This window comes from Mya arenaria, chromosome 3 (assembly GCF_026914265.1).
Source record: "Mya arenaria isolate MELC-2E11 chromosome 3, ASM2691426v1".
Classification (NCBI taxonomy): domain Eukaryota; kingdom Metazoa; phylum Mollusca; class Bivalvia; order Myida; family Myidae; genus Mya; species Mya arenaria.
The window spans coordinates 85,637,354-85,662,109 of NC_069124.1; the positions used below are offsets into that span (position 1 = coordinate 85,637,354).

At 35.9% G+C, this 24,756-nt stretch overlaps 2 protein-coding genes across 3 annotated transcripts in view; one reads left to right on the top strand and one right to left on the bottom strand.

The window, feature by feature from the left end:
* Positions 1-24,756, top strand: part of LOC128229201 (potassium voltage-gated channel subfamily H member 2-like) — a 141,406-nt gene that overhangs the window by 24,831 nt on the left and 91,819 nt on the right. The window lies entirely within an intron of this gene.
* Positions 12,830-14,320, bottom strand: LOC128226358 (involucrin-like). Its single transcript, XM_052936237.1, has one exon. It carries the CDS (start codon positions 14,318-14,320, stop codon positions 12,830-12,832), a length of 1,491 nt encoding a protein of 496 aa, XP_052792197.1.

Consider the following 24,756-nt stretch of genomic DNA (forward strand, 5'->3'; position numbering starts at 1 on the left):
TGCATTGTTCCTAAATATTGACACTATTAAATAAAAATTACATGCATCAACATTACCAAAATGACATTATGACACTGACCCTAACATAAATTAATAATATATATTATGTGAAGTATGTCTGTGTTGTTTAGTGACACTGTGTTTTGTATTAACATCCAAGCAAGGTATTCGTTAAATGTTTGCCTACTGTGCTCGATGCTGTAGTTGATAATGCATTTAGTATTAGGTCACAGACTAGGTACCGACATGTTAATGCCAACCTATTGAACTCATGTGGTTAGGTTTGTCAGTGCAAAATACAAACATTTCTGAATCAGAATGTATATCTTAAGTTTTACTTCGATCAATCATTTAATTCATTGGGTATAATAAACTGCTAGTTCAACTAAAATGATATTAAATACAGTCATTGGCTTTTGTTTGTGTTCTGTATCATTGATAATTACATAACTGATCATAATACCAACCTTCCTCTTAACCAGTGATATAACATTTGAACAGTGTTTGTCGCATATTTAAACACACATTATCATGTTATTTAAAGAACACTGATGCACCCATACCATTTGTCATCGGAAAACAAACGCACGCCAGCGGAAGAGGTAGGAAGACAAAAAGGCTCATGTTTGACGCTCCCTGCAGGAACGTATTCTTAAGACCCCTTCACAAGCACAGAAGATAACCATAATCGGAAGCAAATATTTAATTAAACGAAATTCAAACGGAAACTAAAATACTTCAAACGTCATCTCTATTTGCTCTCATTTAAAAAAACAAAACAAATATTAATCTTTTCGTTTTTGTATAAGAACTAAATTTCAATTAAAGGTCAACTTTCCAAGAAAAGTCCAATTAAACTGATCGAGTTTTTTCCTCTGCAAATATACTCTTATCATATATCAGGGAATTACTAATGTGATAGTCAAATTATTGTAATTTCTAAAATGATCTAATTTAGATGTGTGATACTGTCCCTTTGATAACGAACTCGTGTCTGAACCCATTATTATCATCATTCGACGTAAATTCTACATACAAACTTATTCTCACAAAAACAATGCAAAACAGTAATTATGCCAACGAGGGGCAAGAAACCATTGACAATGTATCTGCAAACAAGGTTAAATATTCCTATAATTGTTCAAGACAGGCGAGTACTGGGATGTGTTGAGGAATATGAATTGTTTACATTCTGTATTCAGAATCCATCTGATAAACCAATCTCTTTCTTGCTGCATGTGGGTGGGGCATATCATATGTTGATAATAAAAATTATCAATGTATACGCAAGATTTTCTTTACGGAAGTAAACTTTCAAGCAATGTTATAAGAATATGTTGTTATTTATGATATTTATCTCAAAATACATGCATTTTGAAACGTGTTATGCTATCAAGAAAACCACAGAAACAAAGGTCACGACAAATAAAACTTCAACAACACACCAAGTTCACATAAACAGCTTAGAAACACAAACAATCATGCAAAAATAACATAGTCAGTACAAATGCAATATTTTGTCTTCGATTTAAGGCTAAGGTTAACGGCTAAGAAATATCAGCGAAAATCTTAAGTACTTGTGATGGGAGTTTAGACTCATTTAAGAACAATCTACTTAGTGTTATTAGAATGAGGATGCCCATGGGCAGACAGCCGAGCAGGCATCAAACTTGTTGATACAATATAAATAATTTTCGTTAGGATATGACAATAGTCTAAGACGAGGCACTAGATCTGCCTTGGAGAGGAAACATTTCAAGCCAACCACGCCTTGTCGGCCCCCATTTATCCGGGTCTGACTCCTGATTCTACTCTTCTCCTGGTTGAGAAACGCCTTAGATATCATTCATGGTTGTTGCACAATCACTATTTGGGGAGGGGCTTATTTGCTCTCTTAAGTTTTCCAGTAAGGAGAGTAAATTACTCCCGTTCGGCTTCTAATGTCTTCTTTTCTCTGTATGGGGAATGGAATGGGATTAAGCCATAATACACCGTAAAGAGCGAGTAGACCTTAAAAGTCATATATAACAGTAAAAATTGATTCACACGATAGTTCTAGCAATCAGGTTAGGAACTAAGGCGATTTTCCAAAAAAGTTGAAATGTACGATTGTGTATATTATAAGAAGGATATCCATTCTGCAGATCACGTGTATACATTCAAACATAAATCCAACAACCTATAAATATCCGACGGAGTTATTTTTTGGAGTTTATTGGAAGTAGATATGAATTATGATGTTTGTTAAATCAACAACTTCTATAAGAGCTCGTTTCAGAGCGAAGAATACATTTACAACTCTTTCAGTCGCTTCTTTTCTTGCTTAATTACTCTATATGCTTAAGTCTGCGTGAGAAGATTACTTTCTGTTCGCCTTTGTAAAGTTTATATATGCGTATTATATCTCTTGGGAGAGGTCATGTCTGGGATATATATTATCTCTCTTTGGACAGGTCATGTCTGGGGTTTTAATGAGTAAGTTTATCGCTTGCCTCTCATGTATATACATATACGAATATATTAAAATATAAGTACTTGATTCAAATCCAGTTAACTTGTTCTTAGTGCTGTCTTTTTTAAGATACCTAAGTATATTTGATTTGACTCTCAGGTCGAGATTGGAATATACAACCGAAGGTTACGGACGAAAGCAGGTAAAAAGGATTACCAAGTATGCGACGTGTCCGGAAGTCGGAATTTCCAATCTGGACCGTAAACAGATACTAGATTCGTGCATACCTTCACCAAAACGCACGCACGTCGGTGTTCACTGACGTCATGTTTTATTTTTTTTATTTAGATTATTAAAACCTTAAACTATACAATAAACTTTTATCAACTGGCGCGTGATTCATCTTCCATGGGGCTTGAACGATCATGTTACAAAACTGTCCAACCGGGAAACACTTTTACAGTAAACAAGAAATAGAGATAGAAATTTACTGTACTCATGTGTCTTTATGCATGTGTGCATATTTTACCGATATCATTTGTCCTATTTACTCAAGATAGAATCTTACAATGGAATTGATCGGGGTTCTTTGAAATATATTTTTGAATCACAATCCTACGAAACCTACCATTATAAAACGATATCTTCTTCAAAGGAGGACATATCTATCACTTTGCGACAAGAATATTCTCACAATTAATTGGGTTATCCTTACTGCACTCTCCTTAACTAAATGTTAATGGTAATATTCACATTATGCTGGTTTATTTAGTTTATGCTTCCCGGTGGTTTATTGAAATTTAACGGCGGATCATATCTCGGTAAACACACCGTTTGATTTGTTTCTCTGTTTTCTCAGTTCCCGTTTCATTGTAAAAAATGGTAGCATAAACGCATACAAAGCCGGGAAATATACAATGTGTTCTAGTATGACGTCATTTGGTCGAAATTTCGTTTGGTTTTCCTATCATATATCAATTAAATTTTGTTTTGTTTTTGTAAATTGTTTAACATGAAATGAAAAGAAAAAAAATGTTTGTTTTAGTGTAAGATTGCAATATATATCAACCCGTGAACACCAAAAGTAAAAAGTTCACTCGTAGCAAAGCCACTGGTGAACTATTACTTTTGTCATTATCCTCTATATCATAACTAAGTCGCCATTATGAAATAATGTCATATTTTTGAAATGATACTAGTGTAATAACAGTTCAAAAAGTGTGACGTTACGTCATTCATAAACAGCATTGAAATTGCGACATTTTATGTATTTATTGCTGTAAATTGGCACTTGCACATTAGTATTTCTGATATAAAAAGATATTCACACTCGTGATCATTCAATCCGAAATTTATTAAACAAATTTTACTAAAATTGATGGAATACGAGCTTCGGCGATTTGTTTTTTTGCAATTTTAGTAAATGACCACTCATCCTATATTTGTTGTATAAACAAAACAATGTATGAACCGCAAGGGGTTATGCCGTCATTATATATTTTAATTACGTGCTATGATTTGATTAGTGTGACGTCATTTAACCAACTGTTTACGACGTTACAAATGTATGCAATTCGTTTTTACAAACGTATATTGTCGATAATCCTTCTTGACCAATAAATATTCAACACAACAAAATTTTACTAATTGTCAATCGTAATAATTATTGGCTTAAATACAAAAATATGGACTGATCGCATTCTTTTTGCGCACCTTGGAAAATTAGCAAGCGTGACCTGATGTGTTCATACAGCATGCTAACACGAACAATGCGTTCAATCCTTATAGCAAGCTTATTGCAAAATATGTAGACGGTATTTATATGTTTTTCTTATTTCCGAAATTCCTGTTGATGAATGATATTTTAATACGGCGTAGTTAATTATGGCTCCGTTGATTCTTTTTATCACCGATAATGAACCTTTTGCACAGATAGAATGTCAGAACGGCTACGGACGATCTCTTTAATGCCAAGCGTGAATAATTTCCTAATCAACGGTTTCAAATGTCAAACCTGTTCGATCGATGCGAATTATTAGAGAATTTCTTGCCATTTTACTAATAAACTTATCTTGGACAAATTGTGCATTTCATCGGTGATTCCGTCCAACCTTTTATAACTTATAACCTATACCCATATTATATACCTTACTTCATGTATTTCATATTGCCACACACGTTTCCGTTTATACAGTAACCAGTCAGCTTTATAAGATGGCTTAAAATATTGATGATACTATATTTTCAGACTGAAATAAATCACCGATCTTAAGGACCATTATGTGCTTTGCACAACCTCTAACTTCATCACTTCCTACCTGCACAATCGGCATTAACTGGTCAACTCTGGCGACATTAAGTCTAACTTGCAGGAAATAAAGTATAAAAAGAGTAAAACCATGTTTCAAATAATTAATATGGCATAAACACCAGTTAAAACAAAAAAAATAATTCTTTTTCATCTCTTCACGATTACATAACTAATAATCTGGGTTAAAATATTCAGTCCTTTGCTCTTACATCGACGATACTCTACAGTTGAATTCACTTATTAAATGTTTGCAGACGAACTTGATAAGCCACATAAAGTGACACTCTTTTTCAAAATCGATACATACACATGTATAACAAACACACATTTTGACTGATAAACCTTAAACTACTTACTAAATAATTCATTTATGAAAAATATTAATTATTGATAACAAAATCGTATTTTTAATAGCGGAATGAGCAAAAATGTTAAATGATTGGTGAATGCTAAAAGATTTACTGTGATCTACTATAGTCTCATAAGGTAGATACACCGGGTTTTATGCTCATTTCTTTCAAATTCAACTCGGTATCCTTCATGAGAACCGTTGTTTTCGACATTTATTCATCCTTTTTGGAATATTAAAACACAATTATTAATTGTGGAAAATATTATTTGGGAGTAAACGTCCCTCTTTAATATCTTGAAAAGATTGAAAACATTCCTAACGACAGATATGAAAATAAATAATATTACAATTTATGTGTCCTGACACAGATTTATTTCTCTCTGTGTGTGTGTTATAGTTTGGGCATCTAACGCGCGTTTAGAGGCTTAAAAAAACATGTTTAGAATTAAACAAGAGAGCAGCCAGAATCCTATTACAGAAGCGTAATGAAACTCCTTCTATGTCACTTATCAATAATCTGGGATGGTGCACATTTGTAACCCGATTTAAGTATCACAGTGGCGTGATTGTATATCAAGCCTTAAATAACCAAGCGCCATTATACATTTAGAAACTTTTCATTTCTATTTCCGTTTGTAAATACCCACTTCTTTTACAAACTTTCCCAATAGCATTACAAGTATATGATGAAAACCTTTCCAAATAGTGGTAAAAATTGGAAGTGAACAACAGTACACATAAGACATTCTTTTAAATATTTGTTAAAATATATCTTTTACATTTCCAAACATTGGTTATCGGAATTAAAATTGTTTTAAATATGTATGAAAACAGAGACACAATAATAAATGTCATTCATGAACAATTATAAATTCACGAGCGTTTTCTGAAGATTATATATAACGAAATCTCGTTTTATTTGTCACGTGAAGATGTCTCACGTGTAGAAGCGTGTTTTTGTTTGTTTTTGTTTTCTATTGCTGTTGTTGATTCTTTTTATGGAAGCCGTTTTGTAAAGAACAGGGTTTCCACATTTTTCTGCAAGGAAAATTCCAGACTTTTTCCAGACTTTTTCAAGGTCCTTTTTGGCAAATTCCAGACTTTCTCTCAACCTTTTTTCACAGTTATTACAACGTAACATTTCAGTGAAATATTGTTAACATTTTAACATGCTAAAATAAATTAATTGGCCATTTTTAACATTTAATAAACAACTTGTAAAATAACATCAAATGACATTCTCAAAAACAAAACCTTTCACGTTCTGAACTTCTTAGACATTTATTGAACAACATGATTAACCTTTAGCATGCTGAATACTATTGGCCTCTGTGAACAGTGTAGACACGGATCAGCTGCCATGATCAGGGTCTAGGCTATTTGCTGCTTGGACACTTAAAGGCTTACCTACTATCTGTGCATAGAACAGTGCGGACCCTGATCAGCCAGCATGGTTTGGTGCCGGCTGATCTCTGTATACAATACCAATTTTCATAATTAGTTGATAAATGCATGCTTAAGGTAAATATAATCAAATATCACATTAAAAAAGTTTTACTCTCTGAACAAAAACTTACGTTCTGGACATTTTTTAAAGCTGCACTCTCATAGATATATACTATTTTAACAACTTATTTTATTTTTTTGTCTTAGATAGAGAAACTTTTGACGTAAATATCTGCAAACCAACGATAAAAGATTGCTGACAAAAGATCAGATCGCTGATTTTCATATTTCCGTTCAAAAATTTATGATTTATGGTTTACTAACGGTTAAAGAAAAATGCATAAAAAATCCATTTTTGAACTTAAATATAAATATCTGCGATCTATTGTTTGTCAGCAGTCTTATAATATTATATAATTGGTTTTCATGGATTTTCGCCAAAATTGGCTGGTTCCAAGACAAAAGTAAAAAAGCTGTCAAATTGTTCAATCAGTGAGAGGGAAGCTTTAAACATTTATTGAACAACTTGAACTCATAACATCCAGTGTCATTTTAAAAGAGCTTAACACTCTTTAAAAAAAATCTACTTGCATCAGTGAGCATGCAATACAGCTATATCTGAACATCAATCTTCATCAATTCATGTTCTTCGCTTCAACCATGAGTGAAAATGCAAAATAAGTGACTTTTTTGCACAAGTTTAAAACTACTATGATGTCTACTGGCCAAAGAACTGTGGTCTTCTCAATGTCTATAAATACGAGCAAGGTCAGTCTAAAGGCATCATTCATAGATTCACACTTGGAATAGCAAATATTTGTCAGGCTTTGTAGCACTTCGCAGACTAGTGAGATCATTGCAATTAGCATTCATGTATGTTATTGACAGCGTATTTAAAGTTTATTTTAATGAACTAGGGCCAATTTCACGTTTAAAATAACTTTCGATGAATGCAGAGATCGCTAATATAATATATATATAATATCCATGATCAATATCATACTGTAGACTAAAAAGATCGTTGTAGATATCATCTACGATACTTACTGACAGCTTATAATAAAGCGAATCCCGACGAACTGCGGCCAATTTCTCGTCTAAAATAACTTGCTGACGGCAGTGCAGACACAGCTACTAATCATGATCAATAAACGCTTACATGTGGTAACGGATACCTTCTTAGTCTCGATCATTCAGCCGCTCTGATCAGAGTCAATTCAATACAGAACAGTGTCAGATGCAAGCGTCTAGATGATCGAGACTACTTACTTTTACTAGTTTCGTAACCAAAACGGTTCGAACTTTAGTACTTTTCCCGGCTTTTTCCCGATTTTAACCTGTTAATGCAAAATTCAAGGCATTTTCACGACCGGCAACAGACTTTTCGATATTCCTGACTTTTTCCCGTTTTCCCGGTAGCGTGGGAACCCTGAAAGAAGCTATTTTATTCAATTAATGTGCTATCTACAATAAATGAAGTTATTATTATTAGGAACTATAAACACTTCCTTGCTTCCTACCTCATCCGCGTCGTACCGAAGACGTTACACAACATTGTACCGGTATTGTTCGGCATTTTTAAGGGGGTACTGGAAACCTGAACATATACACGTGTTGTCCATCACCAACTTCTGTTTACATATACACTATCTGAAACATGTTTGTCAATCAGAAAAAAACAAAACATGTTCACATTGCAATTTGCGACGAAATGTACTGTTTCAGACATGTATTTTTTTTTTCAAATATGTGTTGGTAAGATTGAAAGTTTTAATTCGACCCAACTGAAAAATATCGTCTATTGAAAACCAGAACCTTCTATCAGCAAATTTCTAAATTTTTCAGGAATCACTAAAAACTGTTAAAATCTTTTGATTCAGAATCTTTTGATTAAATACTTCACATCATGAATGTTTGTAACATGGTTAAAGCATAGGCATGTACTTTTGTTGAAAATATTTTGAAATATGATCATTATGAGGCAGAATTGATTTTTTAGTTTTGGCATACTAAATCTGAGACTGGAACCGACATTTTGAACTAACCAGAACGTTTTATTTCACGATAGAATGTTCTGGCATATGAAATCAGGAAAACTATTGTTATGTTTAGACAACCAGAATGTTGCATCTGGAAATGAAAGGTGTAAGCAAAAAAAAAAATTGATATAAAACTAGCGATTTTGAATGCCAGAGTATTTCATCTTGTGATACAATATTCTTGCTTTTAGCCAATCTAATTCTTTGACAAGACAAAATATGTGACAAAATGTGTCATTCAAAGATGACACATTTTAGAATAATAAAGAGCATACTTTTTAAGTACTATTTATTTTGCTAGATACATTTATACAGAGATAAGATGGACTGGAAAGAAACACAGCTACCTTAAAACAATACAATATGAGACCAGAACAGTGTAAGTACTGTTACTACGGTCTGGTTGTGACAAAAGCATACTGTTTATGTTCTATGACGTGCTTAAATATATTATCTGGTGAAAAATCAAAACTAAAATTAATGATAATGCTTGGAAAAACGATACCTTAGTATGAGTAATGTGCTCTCAATTTCAGTTTTCAATAAGAAAGAAGTTTTGATTGTGTATTTTGTATTTTATGTGTTACTTTCCACTGGTTCACTATACATGTTGTAAAAATAGAATAATATTTTAGTCTAATGCAAGTTCATGCCATGCATAATTTTATGCATGTTGCCAATTGACATTTTTCAAGTGCATTTCATGATCTGTTTTCATACAGACAAAAATGTCAGTGGTCATTCAAAGATTTTGTAGCTATCAGATATCATAAAGACATATTGCCAACAGTCTTCATGTGTCTTAAGTCATACTGATAAACCTCAATAGTCATTTCAAGACACAGTCATTTAACCTTTGGAAACAAGAACAGTAGTAAAGCAAACATTATCTAAGCTCCTTTGGCAAGATTTACACATACATGTACTAATGTAAATTCATTCCACTTGTTAAAAAGCTATAATATAACCATAAGTATACTTATGTTGACAATGCACTTTCACTGTAAACTGTAAGCATTAATGTATAACACGTAACAATGATGTACGTTTGATTTATGTTAACAAACTTATGACCTGTATCATTTTAAGATATCTGTTAATTATTAGATCAAAAGGTGAGTCTAAACTTATTTCCCTTTCATAAGACCTAACTGCCTAAAGTGACTACTGTCATGAGAAATTGACCATTATGTCATTTATTGAATAGGATACTATTTTCATGCTAGTGATTATATTTTTTATATTATTATTACAAATGATTGTTATCAGCATCGTCTTGAGATGAGATTGGATGTAGCTACGTTAAAATTAACAGATTTGAAGCATTTACATGCCCAATTGCCCTCTGTTTAGAAATACATTATGGATTTATTTTCTCATGACAATACCATTTGTGTTAGAAACATTATTGTCAGTCATGTTTTTAGTTCAATTCGACTCAGGTTTAATCAGGGAATAAATGTGTTAAGATAATTGAAACATTGTCATGTCGAGTTTATTCAACATCAGTGTCCGCGTCCGATTCCTCCTTATCAGGTTCTGGTAACCTTTCCTTTACACTTTGACTGGCCGATAAACCCCTGTAAAAGTCCTGGTATTCTGTCGGAATAATGCCTTGTTTGCACAAAGTGATGAGGTCTTTCTTCTTTGCACTTGATATTGGCAGCTTTGCTTTGTACAAGGGCTGTACTTGGTGAATATCGCGTTTACTTACAAGCTTAACCTTCTGAAACTCTTCTGTATTGTCAAAACTGTACTTGAAGAAGCATGCATCGGGTTCGTTCTTCAAAAATCGCATCCACTTCATGGATGTCCATTTCAGCCTGGTGCCCTGTTCAGTTTTTGTAGCTTTTGTTTGTGATGATTTTACTGCCTTGAAGTCTTTGAAGTCGTAGTTTTTCAGAGCAACCACATGGTATGGGTTTTTTCTTCTCGCCATAGATAGGACAGTTTCCCATTGGCTTGGGACAAATATCTTCGTTTTTGACTTGGCGAACTCGATTGCCGAATGCATTGAGTCACATTCCATATGAGTGTGTCCACTCTCGAGAAATTTGTGGTCGATTGTGTTAATAGTTGGTGATGTTGATACAGAATGTAACAGACTTGTCGCCACAATTTGATTTCTGTTTTGCCCAGGGCAAGCGTCGGAGTACAGAATAACATGTTCGATCCTTGAATTCAATCTTGACAGATACAAGTTTAGACATGTAGAAATCTCGTTGGATCCCCGTTTCCCATCAATTTCTGACCACAGAAAACATGTTGCTGTTTTGTCACCGGCACTGTAGACTGACAGGTTATAGCAGCACAGCTTTCTCATATAATACATCAGGCTTACCAGAGAGCAGGGTGTGTATAACACTGACTGAAGATCAAACGTACATGTGTGAGTCTTGTTGTCCTGTTTTGCCTTATTGCTGTCCTCGTACTTTTGTTCCCTTGCTGATGTTTTCCTTTGTTGGTGATTTAAATATTCTTTTTTCATTTCTTCATTAAGTGTTCCGTCTGCCTTTGCGTTGTTGTACCTGTTGCATAGGCTACACTGATCTTTCTTGGGGACGTGAAAGGAAAGGTTGTATTCCTCATTAAAAACCCTTCTGTAAATTGGCTCCTTGACAACATCTGTTTCTTTCTCTGCACATTTCAGTATGTATGCCTCATACATTCTCTTAATGTTCAATTCAGGGGGGAGGAACTGTCGTTTGGTGGATTTTCTTGTATAATGTGAGTCAACGATTGGGAAAGATTCAATATGTGCCCTTACTTCATTTAACATTCCGTCACTTGTTTTATTTGGTGCTCTATGTCTCCCTCTTTCATCTTTGCCTTGAAAATGACCACTAACTTTTTTAGAAAGAGCTTGATTTACAATTGCTTGACTTATGCTTATAGTACTGAGAAAAAACTTTTTGCAAACCCTTATGCTTTCATCATTTACCACAAATGAATATGATCTTGCAACTTGCTTTCTTTTCTGTACTTTTATTCCTGTATCATCTACATAGGATTTTGTAGTTTTCTCTTGGACATTTGAACATAAAAAGTCCATTTGTCTTTCGTAAGACGTTAGTCCGTAGTATAAGTCTCTAATCGCACATCTTTGTTCAAATGACACTTTGCTATTGCATTTGTATTTACATTTTGCACAGTTACATTCTTTCACGTCCTTTCTCTTCACCATTTTCCCTGTTGTTGCAATGTACTCTTCACCAGATATTCTTAACCTTTTTCTTACATTCTTTTTCCAGTGTTGAGGCATAGCTTTTTTCTTTCTGAACAAATGCTTTTTTACTGGCGACACAAATTTAGCAGCCTTTTTCGGGGTTTGACTTTTCACTGGCGTATGTGTTTCATCTTGCTCATTTACTACTTTTGTAGCCGTTAACATCTCGGTCTGGCAACCGCTTGAAGAAACCCTACATGCGTCATAATGTTCGAGAACTGATGGAATGGAAATATATGCCAAGTTAAGATTCCTATTGTCAACATTTCCTACCAAATTAGGTTCGATGATGATCTTTGGCTGATCAGGCTTACTTGTGAATAGTGTTAATGTACACGTAGCATAATTTGTTAGTGCAAGTGGAAGTAGGTCCGCCACTCTGTTTGACCAGTATCCATCTTCTTTAAGATGCTCAATTTCGCTCAAATATTCACACACAAATTCTTCTTGGCTCTCTGGGGCATGTTTGTTGATTAGAAATCCCATGTATTCAAGAATGTTGTCTTCAAGATGCTTGCACAATGCTTTCCTCAGCTGGCTAGGGGACTCAGGTATCAAATTGGATACACATGCAGCCTCAAAGAAACAGTTGCCATGCGGGGGCACCTGTATGCGTTCATATCCTTCAGTATTTAATATTTGATCCACACGGCCTTCATTTGCAGCGATGAGTGTTGTCCGAAGAACTTCTTCTTGAAAACTTAGACGTACTGCATCATGAATAGCTGAATCACTATTTGAACGTTTCCTTTTTGTTTTGAGTTTTGTCTTTTTTGATGTAGTGGCAAGTTTTGCTTTTTCACTGTGCTTTGTATCCTTATTCCATTCTTTCTTAAACCTTTTTTCCGCCATGTAAATCCTTTTACTTGATTCTGAAAGATTGGAAGAGTATTCTGAGTCGGTAGAATTCACATCTTTTGAGTTAGGAACAAACATCTCGTCACTGCCGCTGTCACAATTTATTCTGCATTTCTTAGCATACACACTAAGAGGAACATCGTCATCAGAATCTGTAGAAATATATATCAGTTTTGTTCGTGTCGGTCTCCTCTTTCTGTTTTTTCGTTTTTTTCGACATGCTTTGCTGTTCTGGTAGCACACCTGCAGTGTTTTGCTGTTCTATTAGCACACCTGCAGTGCTTTGCTGTTCTGGTAGCACGCATGCAGTGCTTTGCTGTTCTGGTGACACGCCAACAACGCTTTGCTGTTCTGGTAGCACGCCTGCAGTGCTTTGCTGTTCTGGTGACACGCCTGCAACGCTTTGCTGTTCTAGTGACACATCTGATATGCTTTGTTGTTCTAATAGCACGCCTGCAGTGTTTTGCTGTTCTGGTAGCAAGCCTGCAGTGTTTTGCTGTTTTGGTAGCAAGCCTGCAGTGGTTTGCTGTTCTTGTAGCACGCCTTCAGTGCTTTGCTGTTCTTGTAGCAAGCCTGCAGTGTTTTGCTGTTCTGGTAGTAAGCCTGCAGTGCTTTGCTGTTCTTGTAGCACGCCTGCAGTGCTTTGCTGTTCTTGTAGCACGCCCGCAGTGCTTTGCTGTTCTTGTAGCACACCTGCAGTGCTTTGCTGTTCTGGTGACACGCCTGATATGCTTTGCTGTTCTGGTGACAAGCCTGATATGCTTTGCTGTTCTGGTAGCAAGCCTGCAGTGTTTTGCTGTTTTGGTAGCAAGCCTGCAGTGGTTTGCTGTTCTTGTAGCACGCCTTCAGTGCTTTGCTGTTCTTGTAGCAAGCCTGCAGTGTTTTGCTGTTCTGGTAGTAAGCCTGCAGTGCTTTGCTGTTCTTGTAGCACGCCTGCAGTGCTTTGCTGTTCTTGTAGCACGCCCGCAGTGCTTTGCTGTTCTTGTAGCACACCTGCAGTGCTTTGCTGTTCTGGTGACACGCCTGATATGCTTTGCTGTTCTGGTGACAAGCCTGATATGCTTTGCTGTTCTGGTAGCACGCCTGCAGTGTTTTGCTGTTCTGGTAGCACGCCTGCAGTGCTTTGCTGTTTTGGTGACACGCCTGATATGCTTTGCTGTTCTGGTGACACGCCTGATATGATGATTTGCTCTTCTAGTAGCACGCCTGCATTGATTTGCTGGTCTGGTAGCACACCTACAGTGCTTTGTTGTTTTGGTAGCACACCTGATATGCTTTGCTGTTTTGGTATTTGCTGTTCTGGTGACACGTCTGATATGCTTTGCTGATTTGGTAGCACGCCTGCTGTGCTGTGCTGTTCTGGTAACACGCCTACTGTACTTTGCTGTTCTGGTAGCACGCATGCACTGCTTTGCTGTTCTGGTGACAGGCCTGTAGTGATTTGCTCTTCTGGTAGCACGTCTGCAGTGCTTTGCTTTCCTGGTAGCACGTCTGATATGCGTTGCTGTTCTGGTAACACGTATGCAGTGCTTTGCTGTTCTGATGGAACGCCTGCAGGGCTTGGCTGTTCTTGTGCGATATGATCCCATTTCTGGCTAGCTTCAATTAATATCTCGTCGTCTGCATCCGACCACATCTGGAATCATGACACATTGGCAATTGGTTATATGTATTTGGTATTTGTGTACTCAGAATGGAGACGGTATGAACAAATCTTTTAAGGTTAAACCGCTTGCAACATTTTGCAGTCAAGTGTGTTTTTTTCTAGGAATGCATGTGGCATTATTGCACAAAAATAACTATGCGTTCAATCAAAAAATAGCATTCTACTATTAGTCCAAGTGTGTTTTCTACCACCATTCGATTCCGTCATCAATATTCCTTGCTATGCGAAATGCCCACTTGTTGAAACAATAGGGCCCGTGAATTTATATCACGGATGACGGATGCATTTTGGAAGATCAATGTTTTTTTTTTACATAAACGTAGTATATAAATAAAATCAATTCAACGTAAATCTTATGAATTTAGAGTAAATTAATAACCGGAATCTTAGTTGTTTCCATATTTTTTTATGATCGGGATAAGCAGGCTAAGAGTTGAAAAAACCTGTTGTGTAATAAAGCAGTTGAAATACATATTTGATTCCGGTCAGACACAGAGTTACTCGGTCAATATTTCCCTCAAATTTGAAGCGATTAGGTCGATGTTTAAAATTGAAGCAGGTGAACAGACGACAATTTTTGTAGCAGGCTAAGGGTTAATTGTAAAATTAAACTAAGATATTAGTATATTTACATTGAAAACACAAATAATAACAATCATTATAAGTAAATATGCTTACCTTTTAGTTTTTGTAGGTCGAAATCCTTCCCTGACCACATTCTATACAGTTCTGCGGTTTGTGAGGTTTTTATCTCTAAACAAACACTTCGCAAGACAAAAACCAGTTCCACATGAAACATGATATAGAATGTTATTAACACCAATTAGCCTTGTCAAGTGCTATCACACATATGCTTAAATAGTTCATACGTAAATGATAGTGTCTGCTTTTCACTTGATAACTCATTTAAGTTGATATACGATAAACCCAGAACCATTCATCGCTAGATACAACGTTGTGGCTAACTCTTCTATCAGCCATTTAGTCAAACATGCATGTGTATCTGAGATAAAATGTTCTGGTTGTAAAATATGATGATGTTATGGGCTGTTCTAATGAAACCCAGATACTTTCATACTCAGATGATAGAGTCTGGTAGACAGCATTTGCCTGTTTAATTCTTAAAACTGTAAAAGCATACCATTCTATGACCAAATGAAATGGACTGGCAATTTTCTTAATGAAAATTGTGACATTTTATGTTACATGTGACGATACACTGTTCTAGCATTACAAAAAAGTGATTGATTTCAGATAGAATGTTTGATCTCTTATCAATAACTTTTGATATAGTTGGTATATAGGTCTGAAATTTTGAGACAATGTGTATCCGCATTTTCTGGATCTAAGAATGCAAAAAAGTGATTTTTGCAAAATTGGTCAGATAGAATGTTCTGGTTTTCAATAGACGATATGTTTTGTTTGATGTTGTTAAATTCTTGCATGCTGTTTCATGACTTTTCGTTCTGCATTGTATTCAATTTCATTCTTCCGTCTTAACAATATCGGATTCAATTTTAAGATTATTTTCTAAATGATTAACTTGTGTTATATGCACATGGTACGTAATTTGTAAAAGGCGATTCATAAGTTTGTGTTATTCTGATCTGATTTATTATTATTTCGTTATGGGTCAATTTATCTTTTATGATTACCATGCTTTGTAGCGCTGCTTGTGTGGCCTCCAATTAGCATTACCATCATGCAACGAGACCTGCAATATAGTGCTGTTTGTGTGGCTTCCAATTAGCATTACCATGCTGCAACGAGACCTGCAATATAGTGCTGCTTGTGTGGCCTCCAATTAGCATTACCATGCTGCAATGAGACCTGCTTTGTAGCGCTGCTTGTGTGGCCTCCAATTAGGATGATAATGCTGCAACGCGACCTGTAATATAGCGCTGCTTGTGTAGCCTCCAATTAGCATTACCATGCTGCAATGAGACCTGCTTTGTAGCGCTGCTTGTGTGGCCTCCAATTAGCATTACCATGCTGCAATGAGACCTGCTAGACAGCGCTGCTTGTGTGGCCTCCAATTAGCATTACCATGCTGCAATGAGACCTGCAATATAGTGCTGCTTGTGTGGCCTCAAATTAGCATTACCATGCTGCTATGCAACCTGCAATATAGTGCTGCTTGTGTGGCCTCCAGTTAAAATGATCATGCTGCAATAAGACCTGCTGATAGCGATGCGTGTGTGGCCTCCAATTAGGATGATAATGCTGCAACGCGACCTGTAATATAGCGCTGCTTGTGTGGCCTCCAATTAGCATTACCATGCTGCAATGAGATCTGCTTTGCAGCGATGCTTGTGTGGCCTCCAATTAGGATGATAATGCTGCAACGCGACCTGTAATATAGCGCTGCTTGTGTAGCCTCCAATTAGCATTACCATGCTGCTATGAGACCTGCTTTGCAGCGATACATGCGACAAGAAAAAAACAAACATTCTATGATAAAGAATTAAATGAACTTATATCGACATGCGATGATCAAAAGTACTTTTGGGTAAAACTTAAACGAATGACAACTCACACCGAATGTGGTAACCCAATATCAATACAACAATGGGAAGAGCACTTTGAAAACCTATTTAAAAGTAATATAAATGAAGAAAATGTCTTGCATGAACCAACCAATCTTGAGTTCAGCAATGATATAGCAGATACTTTGTTTAATGATGAAATTACTGATGATAAAATATTACGAGGAGTAAAAAACATAAAACGGGGTAAAAGCGGTGGAAATGATTTATTAATCCCAGAGTTCTTTATTCATTCAATTGATTTAATTTTACCGATTATACGGACAATTTTTAACAAATTATTTACGGAGGGCCAGTTCCCAGATCAATGGTGTGAATCAATAATCGTACCTATATACAAGAAGGGGAAGCGCACATCCCCCGGCAATTATAGAGGTATATCATTACTCAACGTGTTAGGGAAAATTTATACAAGTATTATTAATAGACGATTAACTTTTTTTTGCGAATATTTTTGACAAAATAAGAGAGCCACAAGCTGGTTTTAGAGAGGGGTACTGTACAATTGATAACGCGTTTATTTTACAGGGTTTGATTGAAAATAAATTGAACAGAAAGGGGGGTAAAATGTACGTAGCATATATCGATTTTCTCAAGGCATTTGACTAAGTCAGTAGACATAAATTGTTTGAAATCCTTTCATCTAATCGTGTATACGGTAGATTATATAAATCCCTAACAGCAATGTATACTTAAGTTAGAGGCAGAGTCCGATCTAATAATAACATCAATTCAAATGAATTTGATTGCCCAACCGGTTTAAAACAAGGTTGCCTTTGCTCTCCGATATTGTTCGTATTCTTTGTCAATGAGTTTGTTAAACAAATAGAGAATAGCGAACTAAAAGGGATTCAGCTCTTCCCTGATTGGCGAGAAATATTATGCCTACTATTCGCAGACGATTTAGCTTTAATGGCTGACACTGTACTAGGCCTTCAAAGAATACTTAACAAACTATCAGATTTTACACAGGAGTTTAACCTTACAGTCAATACTAAGAAAACAAAATCCATGGTCTACAAAAATGGGGGCACACTTTCGAAGACTGAAAAGTGGTACTTTAATAAGGAACGATTGGAAGTTGTAAACGGATTCCCATATGTTGGTGTTTTCCTTTCACAACAACTATCATTCCCAAGAATGGCAAATGAACAGGCAACTACTGGGAAGCGAATACTTATTTCGTTGCTATCAAAACTATACAAATTTGGCCAACTTAACCAAAAATCGTATTTTAAAATTTTTGATACAAAAATAGCACCAATATTAACATATGGTTCAGAATTATGGGGTACTAAAAAACGTAACACAATTGAATCTGTCCAAATATACGCGTGTAAAAGATATATGTGTGTCCCTCAGAAAACAACAAACATAGCAGTTCTTGGTGATTGTGGAAGATTTCCGATGTATATACAAACTATGAAAAAAGTAATAAAATATTGGCTTAAGATACTACATATGCCAAATGATAGATTTGTGCGCCTTGTTTATAATATGCTCAACTATATGGACAAACTGGGGCACATCAACTGGACAACACGGGTTAAACATATATTAAATGAGACGGGGTATAGCTATGTATGGATAAATCAACTGGTCCAAAATGAAAATATATTCTTGATCAACATTGTGCAAAGACTTAAAGACCAATACATGCAAGATTGGACAATATAATAATATCAGAATCTCATAAAACTAGCATATTCAGAAATCTGAACACGGATTATAGACATGCACCTTCTAGAATAAAGTAAAAATAAGAAAGTTCCAAAGTGCTTTAGCTAAGCTTAGGTGTTCCGCCCATAATTTAGAAGTTGAATCAGGCAGATATTATAATACTCCCTATGAAAATAGAATTTGTAAAATATATCAATTAGAAGTTGAGACTGAGTACCATTTCATAATGAAATGTACTACTTTTAATGATCTGAGGATCAAATATCTCCCCAGCAAGTATTACAATAATCCGAACATGCATAAATTTCATCTCTTACTGAACACAACAACAGATAGCACTGTTAATAACTTAGCAATGTTTATCTTCTATGCCTTAAAATTGCGGGAAGAATTTGTAAATAATAATCTACCATAACAGTGTTGAAAAACACCATACTGATATATATTTATTCATAACTATATATAAGGTTGTTCTACTTTGTACATGGTATTATATGCACATTTTTCACTACATATATTCTATGCCAAATAATTTTCACATGTAACTTGTGTTCACCATTCACCTGTAATTGTCTCATTTGTGTTTGTTTGTACATAATGATTGTTTTGGGCCGGTGGCCTTTATCAAATAAATGATTTGAATTTGATTTGAATTTGAGACCTGCTTTGTAGCGCTACTTGTGTGGCCTCCAATTAGCATTACCATGCTGCAACAGTGCCTCCAATTAGGATGATCATGCTGCAATAAGACCTGCTAGATAGCGCTGCTTGTGTGGCCTCCAATTAGGATGATCATGCTGCAATAAGACCTGCTAGATAGCGCTGCTTGTGTGGCCTCCAATTAAGATGATCATGCTGCAATAAGACCTGCTAGATAGCGCTGCTTGTGTGGCCTCCAATTAAAATGATGATGCTGCAACGAGACCTGTAACATAGCGCTGCTTGTGTGGCCTCCAATTAGGATGATCATGCTGCGATAAGACCTACTATATAGCGCTGCTTGTGTGGCCTTCAATTAGGATGATGATGCTGCAATGATAACGCATTGCTTTTGATATCTCCCAAAAGAATGACCCTGCTGCAATGAGATCCGCATTGTAATGTCCCTTTTAAGGCTGACTGTGCTGCATTGAGATCCGCAATGTGATGGATCTTATTACGCTGGCCATGCTGCATTTAGACCGGCAATGAAATATCAATATTAGGATGACAATGCTGCATTTGGACCGGCAATAACGCATTGATTGTAACGTGTCCAATAAGGCTGACCATGCTGCATTGAGACCGGCAATGTGATGTTTAAATATAATATGTAGAATTAAATGTGAAGGACTTTTTCTTATCGATGAATAGAGCATGAAAAGATGGTATTTGGTATTTCGTTATTTGGAGACTTTTGTTTTGTACAATGTTTTGTATTAAAGGAGGGAATCCGCCAATATGCTAAAAATAGAATTAATGAGAAGGACAGTCCATAGCAACTGCAATAGGTCGAGCAAACTTTGTACGAACTAGCCCCCGATTATTATAAGCTTGCATTGTTGGGTATGGATTTAGAGACTATATCATTTTATAAGAACCACTTGCGGGAAAAGGCATTGTTGTTATGGTGTATGTCAAAGTGGCTCTACGTATGATTATAAAAATCACATGAAAGCAATATTTGTTATACATTTCTCTAAACCTAAAACAAATATATTTAAGTGCAAAGGTTGAATAAGTGCATCGGCTCGAGAGGATTCCCCAGTTAACAAAATTAAAAACAAACAAACGAATAGTAAACATTTTAATGGAGGAAGCGAATCTCTTGAGGACCACCCAGACGCTTCAACCGCCATATATCACCGCGGCAGGTGTTTCGAACGTAAATGTAATGGCAGGATAGATTTATTTAAAATGAAAATGTTGTCGATTGCTATGGTTCAATTTATAAAAACTTTTTAATGAAATAATTATTGGTATTAAATACTTTAGTGGATATTAGTAACAATATTACTATAAGAGAAAGGGGTAGAAGTACCGTTGACGTAAATAAAACATATGCCTTACAAGAGGCTTCTGAAGTATACTTATCTATGTTTTTTCACTTGCACAACCGTTCATCAATTAAATCACATATATCAATCTCTTGGACAGAGTGTACAACGATCAAAGTACCGGTTGGGATCTAACAGAATAGAAACAGCAATTAAAAAGCTAACATCGGAAAATAAACTTTATATATTATTTACTGAAATAAAGACTTGACATATAGTGCTACATTTCAATCGTTCCAAAATGTCTGAATTATCATTGACAGTTTCGAAATGTTTGTTCAGTCTTCTGGTGATCATGCAACATCAACCTTCTGGTGATGTAATGTTTTTGTCTAATAGACACATTTATGTCTTATAGACACTTCACCTTCTTGTGGTGTAATGTTTATGCCTTATGGACACTTCACCTTCTGGTGGTGTAATATTTATGCCTTATGGACACTTCACCTTCTTGTGGTGTAATATTTATGCCTTATGGACACTTCACCTTCTGGTGGTGTAATATCTATGTCTTATAGACACTTCACCTTCTTGTGGTGTAATATTTATGCCTTATAGACACTTCACCTTCTGGTGGTGTAATATTTATGTCTTATAGACACTTCACCTTCTGGTGGTGTAATGTTTATGCCTTATAGACACTTCACCTTCTGGTGGTGTAATATTTATGACTAATAGACACTTCACCTTCTGGTGGTGTAATATTTATGACTAATAGACACTTCACCTTCTGGTGGTGTAATATTTTTGTCTAATAGACACTTCACCTTCTGGTGGTGTAATGTTTATGCCTTATAGACACTTCACCTTCTGGTGGTGTAATATTTATGTCTTATAGACACTTCACCTTCTGATGGTGTAATATTTATGCCTTATAGACACTTCACCTTCTTGTGGTGTAATATTTATGACTAATAGACACTTCACCTTCTGGTGGTGTAATATTTATGTCTTATAGACACTTCACCTTCTGGTGGTGTAATATTTATGCCTTATAGACACTTCACCTTCTGGTGGTGTAATATTTATGTCTAATAGACACTTCACCTTCTGGTGGTGTAATATTTATGCCTTATAGACACTTCACCTTCTTGTGGTGTAATGTTTATGCCTTATAGACACTTCACCTTCTTGTGGTGTAATATCTATGTCTATTAGACACTTCACCTTCTTGTGGTGTAATGTTTATGCCTTATAGACACTTCACCTTCTTGTGGTGTAATATCTATGTCTAATAGACACTTCACCTTCTGGTGGTGTAATATTTATGTCTAATAGACACTTCACCTTCTTGTGGTGTAATGTTTATGCCTTATAGACACTTCACCTTCTTGTGGTGTAATGTTTATGCCTTATAGACACTTCACCTTCTGGTGGTGTAATGTTTATGCCTTATAGACACTTCACCTTCTGGTGGTGTAATATCTATGTCTAATAGACACTTCACCTTCATGGTGGTGTAATGTTTATGCCTTATAGACACTTAACCTTCTTGTGGTGTAATGTTTATGCCTTATAGACACTTCACCTTCTTGTGGTGTAATGTTTATGCCTTATAGACACTTCACCTTCTGGTTGTGTAATATCAATGTCTAATAGACACTTCACCTTCATGGTGGTGTAATGTTTATGCCTTATAGACACTTCACCTTCTTGTGGTGTAATGTTTATGCCTTATAGACACTTCACCTTCTGGTGGTGTAATGTTTATGCCTTATAGACACTTCACCTTCTTGTGGTGTAATGCTTATGCCTTATAGACACTTCACCTTCTGGTGGTGTAATGTTTATGCCTTATAGACACTTCACCTTCTGGTGGTGTAATGTTTATGCCTTATAGACACTTCACCTTCTGGTGGTGTAATGTTTATGCCTTATGGACACTTCACCTTCTGGTGGTGTAATGTTTATGCCTTATAGACACTTCACCTTCTGGTGGTGTAATATCTATGTCTAATAGACACTTCACCTTCATGGTGGTGTAATGTTTATGCCTTATAGACACTTCACCTTCTTGTGGTGTAATGTTTATGCCTTATAGACACTTCACCTTCTGGTGGTGTAATGTTTATGCCTTATAGACACTTCACCTTCTTGTGGTGTAATGTTTATGCCTTATAGACACTTCACCTTCTTGTGGTGTAATGTTTATGCCTTATAGACACTTCACCTTCTGGTGGTGTAATATCTATGTCTAATAGACACTTCACCTTCTTGTGGTGTAATATCTATGTCTAATAGACACTTCACCTTCTTGTGGTGTAATGTTTATGCCTTATAGACACTTCACCTTCTTGTGGTGTAATATCTATGTCTAATAGACACTTCACCTTCTGGTGGTGTAATATTTATGTCTAATAGACACTTCACCTTCTGGTGGTGTAATATTTATGCCTTATAGACACTTCACCTTCTGGTGGTGTAATGTTTATGCCTTATGGACACTTCACCTTCTGATGGTGTAATGTTTATGTCTAATAGACACTTCACCTTCTGGTGGTGTAATATTTATGCCTTATAGACACTTCACCTTCTTGTGGTGTAATGTTTATGCCTTATAGACACTTCACCTTCTTGTGGTGTAATATCTATGTCTTAAAGACACTTCACCTTCTGGTGGTGTAATATTTATGCCTTATAGACACTTCACCTTCTGGTGGTGTAATATTTATGACTAATAGACACTTCACCTTCTGGTGGTGTAATATTTATGTCTAATAGACACTTCACCTTCTTGTGGTGTAATGTTTATGCCTTATAGACACTTCACCTTCTGGTGGTGTAATATTTATGACTAATAGACACTTCACCTTCTGGTGGTGTAATATTTATGCCTTATAGACACTTCACCTTCTGATGGTGTAATATCTATGTCTTAAAGACACTTCACCTTCTTGTGGTGTAATGTTTATGCCTTATGGACACTTCACCTTCTGGTGGTGTAATGTTTATGTCTTATAGACACTTCACCTTCTGGTGGTGTAATATCTATGTCTTAAAGACACTTCACCTTCTGGTGGTGTAATATTTATGCCTTATGGACACTTCACCTTCTTGTGGTGTAATATTTATGCCTTATAGACACTTCACCTTCTGGTGGTGTAATATTTATGCCTTATAGACACTTCACCTTCTGGTGGTGTAATATCTATGTCTTAAAGACACTTCACCTTCTGGTGGTGTAATATTTATGCCTTATAGACACTTCACCTTCTGATGGTGTAATGTTTATGTCTTATGGACACTTCACCTTCTGGTGGTGTAATGTTTATGCCTTATGGACACTTCACCTTCTGGTGGTGTAATATTTATGCCTTATGGACACTTCACCTTCTGGTGGTGTAATATCTATGTCTTAAAGACACTTCACCTTCTGATGGTGTAATGTTTATGCCTTATGGACACTTCACCTTCTGATGGTGTAATATCTATGTCTTAAAGACACTTCACCTTCTTGTGGTGTAATATTTATGCCTTATGGACACTTCACCTTCTGATGGTGTAATATTTATGCCTTATGGACACTTCACCTTCTGGTGGTGTAATATCTATGTCTTAAAGACACTTCACCTTCTTGTGGTGTAATGTTTATGTCTTATGGACACTTCACCTTCTTGTGGTGTAATGTTTATGTCTTATGGACACTTCACCTTCTGATGGTGTAATGTTTATGTCTTATGGACACTTCACCTTCTGGTGGTGTAATGTTTATGCCTTATGGACACTTCACCTTCTGGTGGTGTAATATTTATGCCTTATGGACACTTCACCTTCTGGTGGTGTAATGTTTATGCCTTATTGACACTTCACCTTCTGATGGTGTAATATTTATGTCTTATAGACACTTCACCTTCTGATGGTGTAATATTTATGCCTTATGGACACTTCACCTTCTGGTGGTGTAATATCTATGTCTTAAAGACACTTCACCTTCTTGTGGTGTAATGTTTATGTCTTATGGACACTTCACCTTCTTGTGGTGTAATGTTTATGTCTTATGGACACTTCACCTTCTGATGGTGTAATGTTTATGTCTTATGGACACTTCACCTTCTGGTGGTGTAATGTTTATGCCTTATGGACACTTCACCTTCTGGTGGTGTAATATTTATGCCTTATGGACACTTCACCTTCTGGTGGTGTA

What these genes read in the sequence shown, in the direction of transcription:
- LOC128226358 (XM_052936237.1), bottom strand. Translation starts at nt 14,320, where the DNA reads ATGTGGTCGGATGCAGACGACGAGATATTAATTGAAGCTAGCCAGAAA.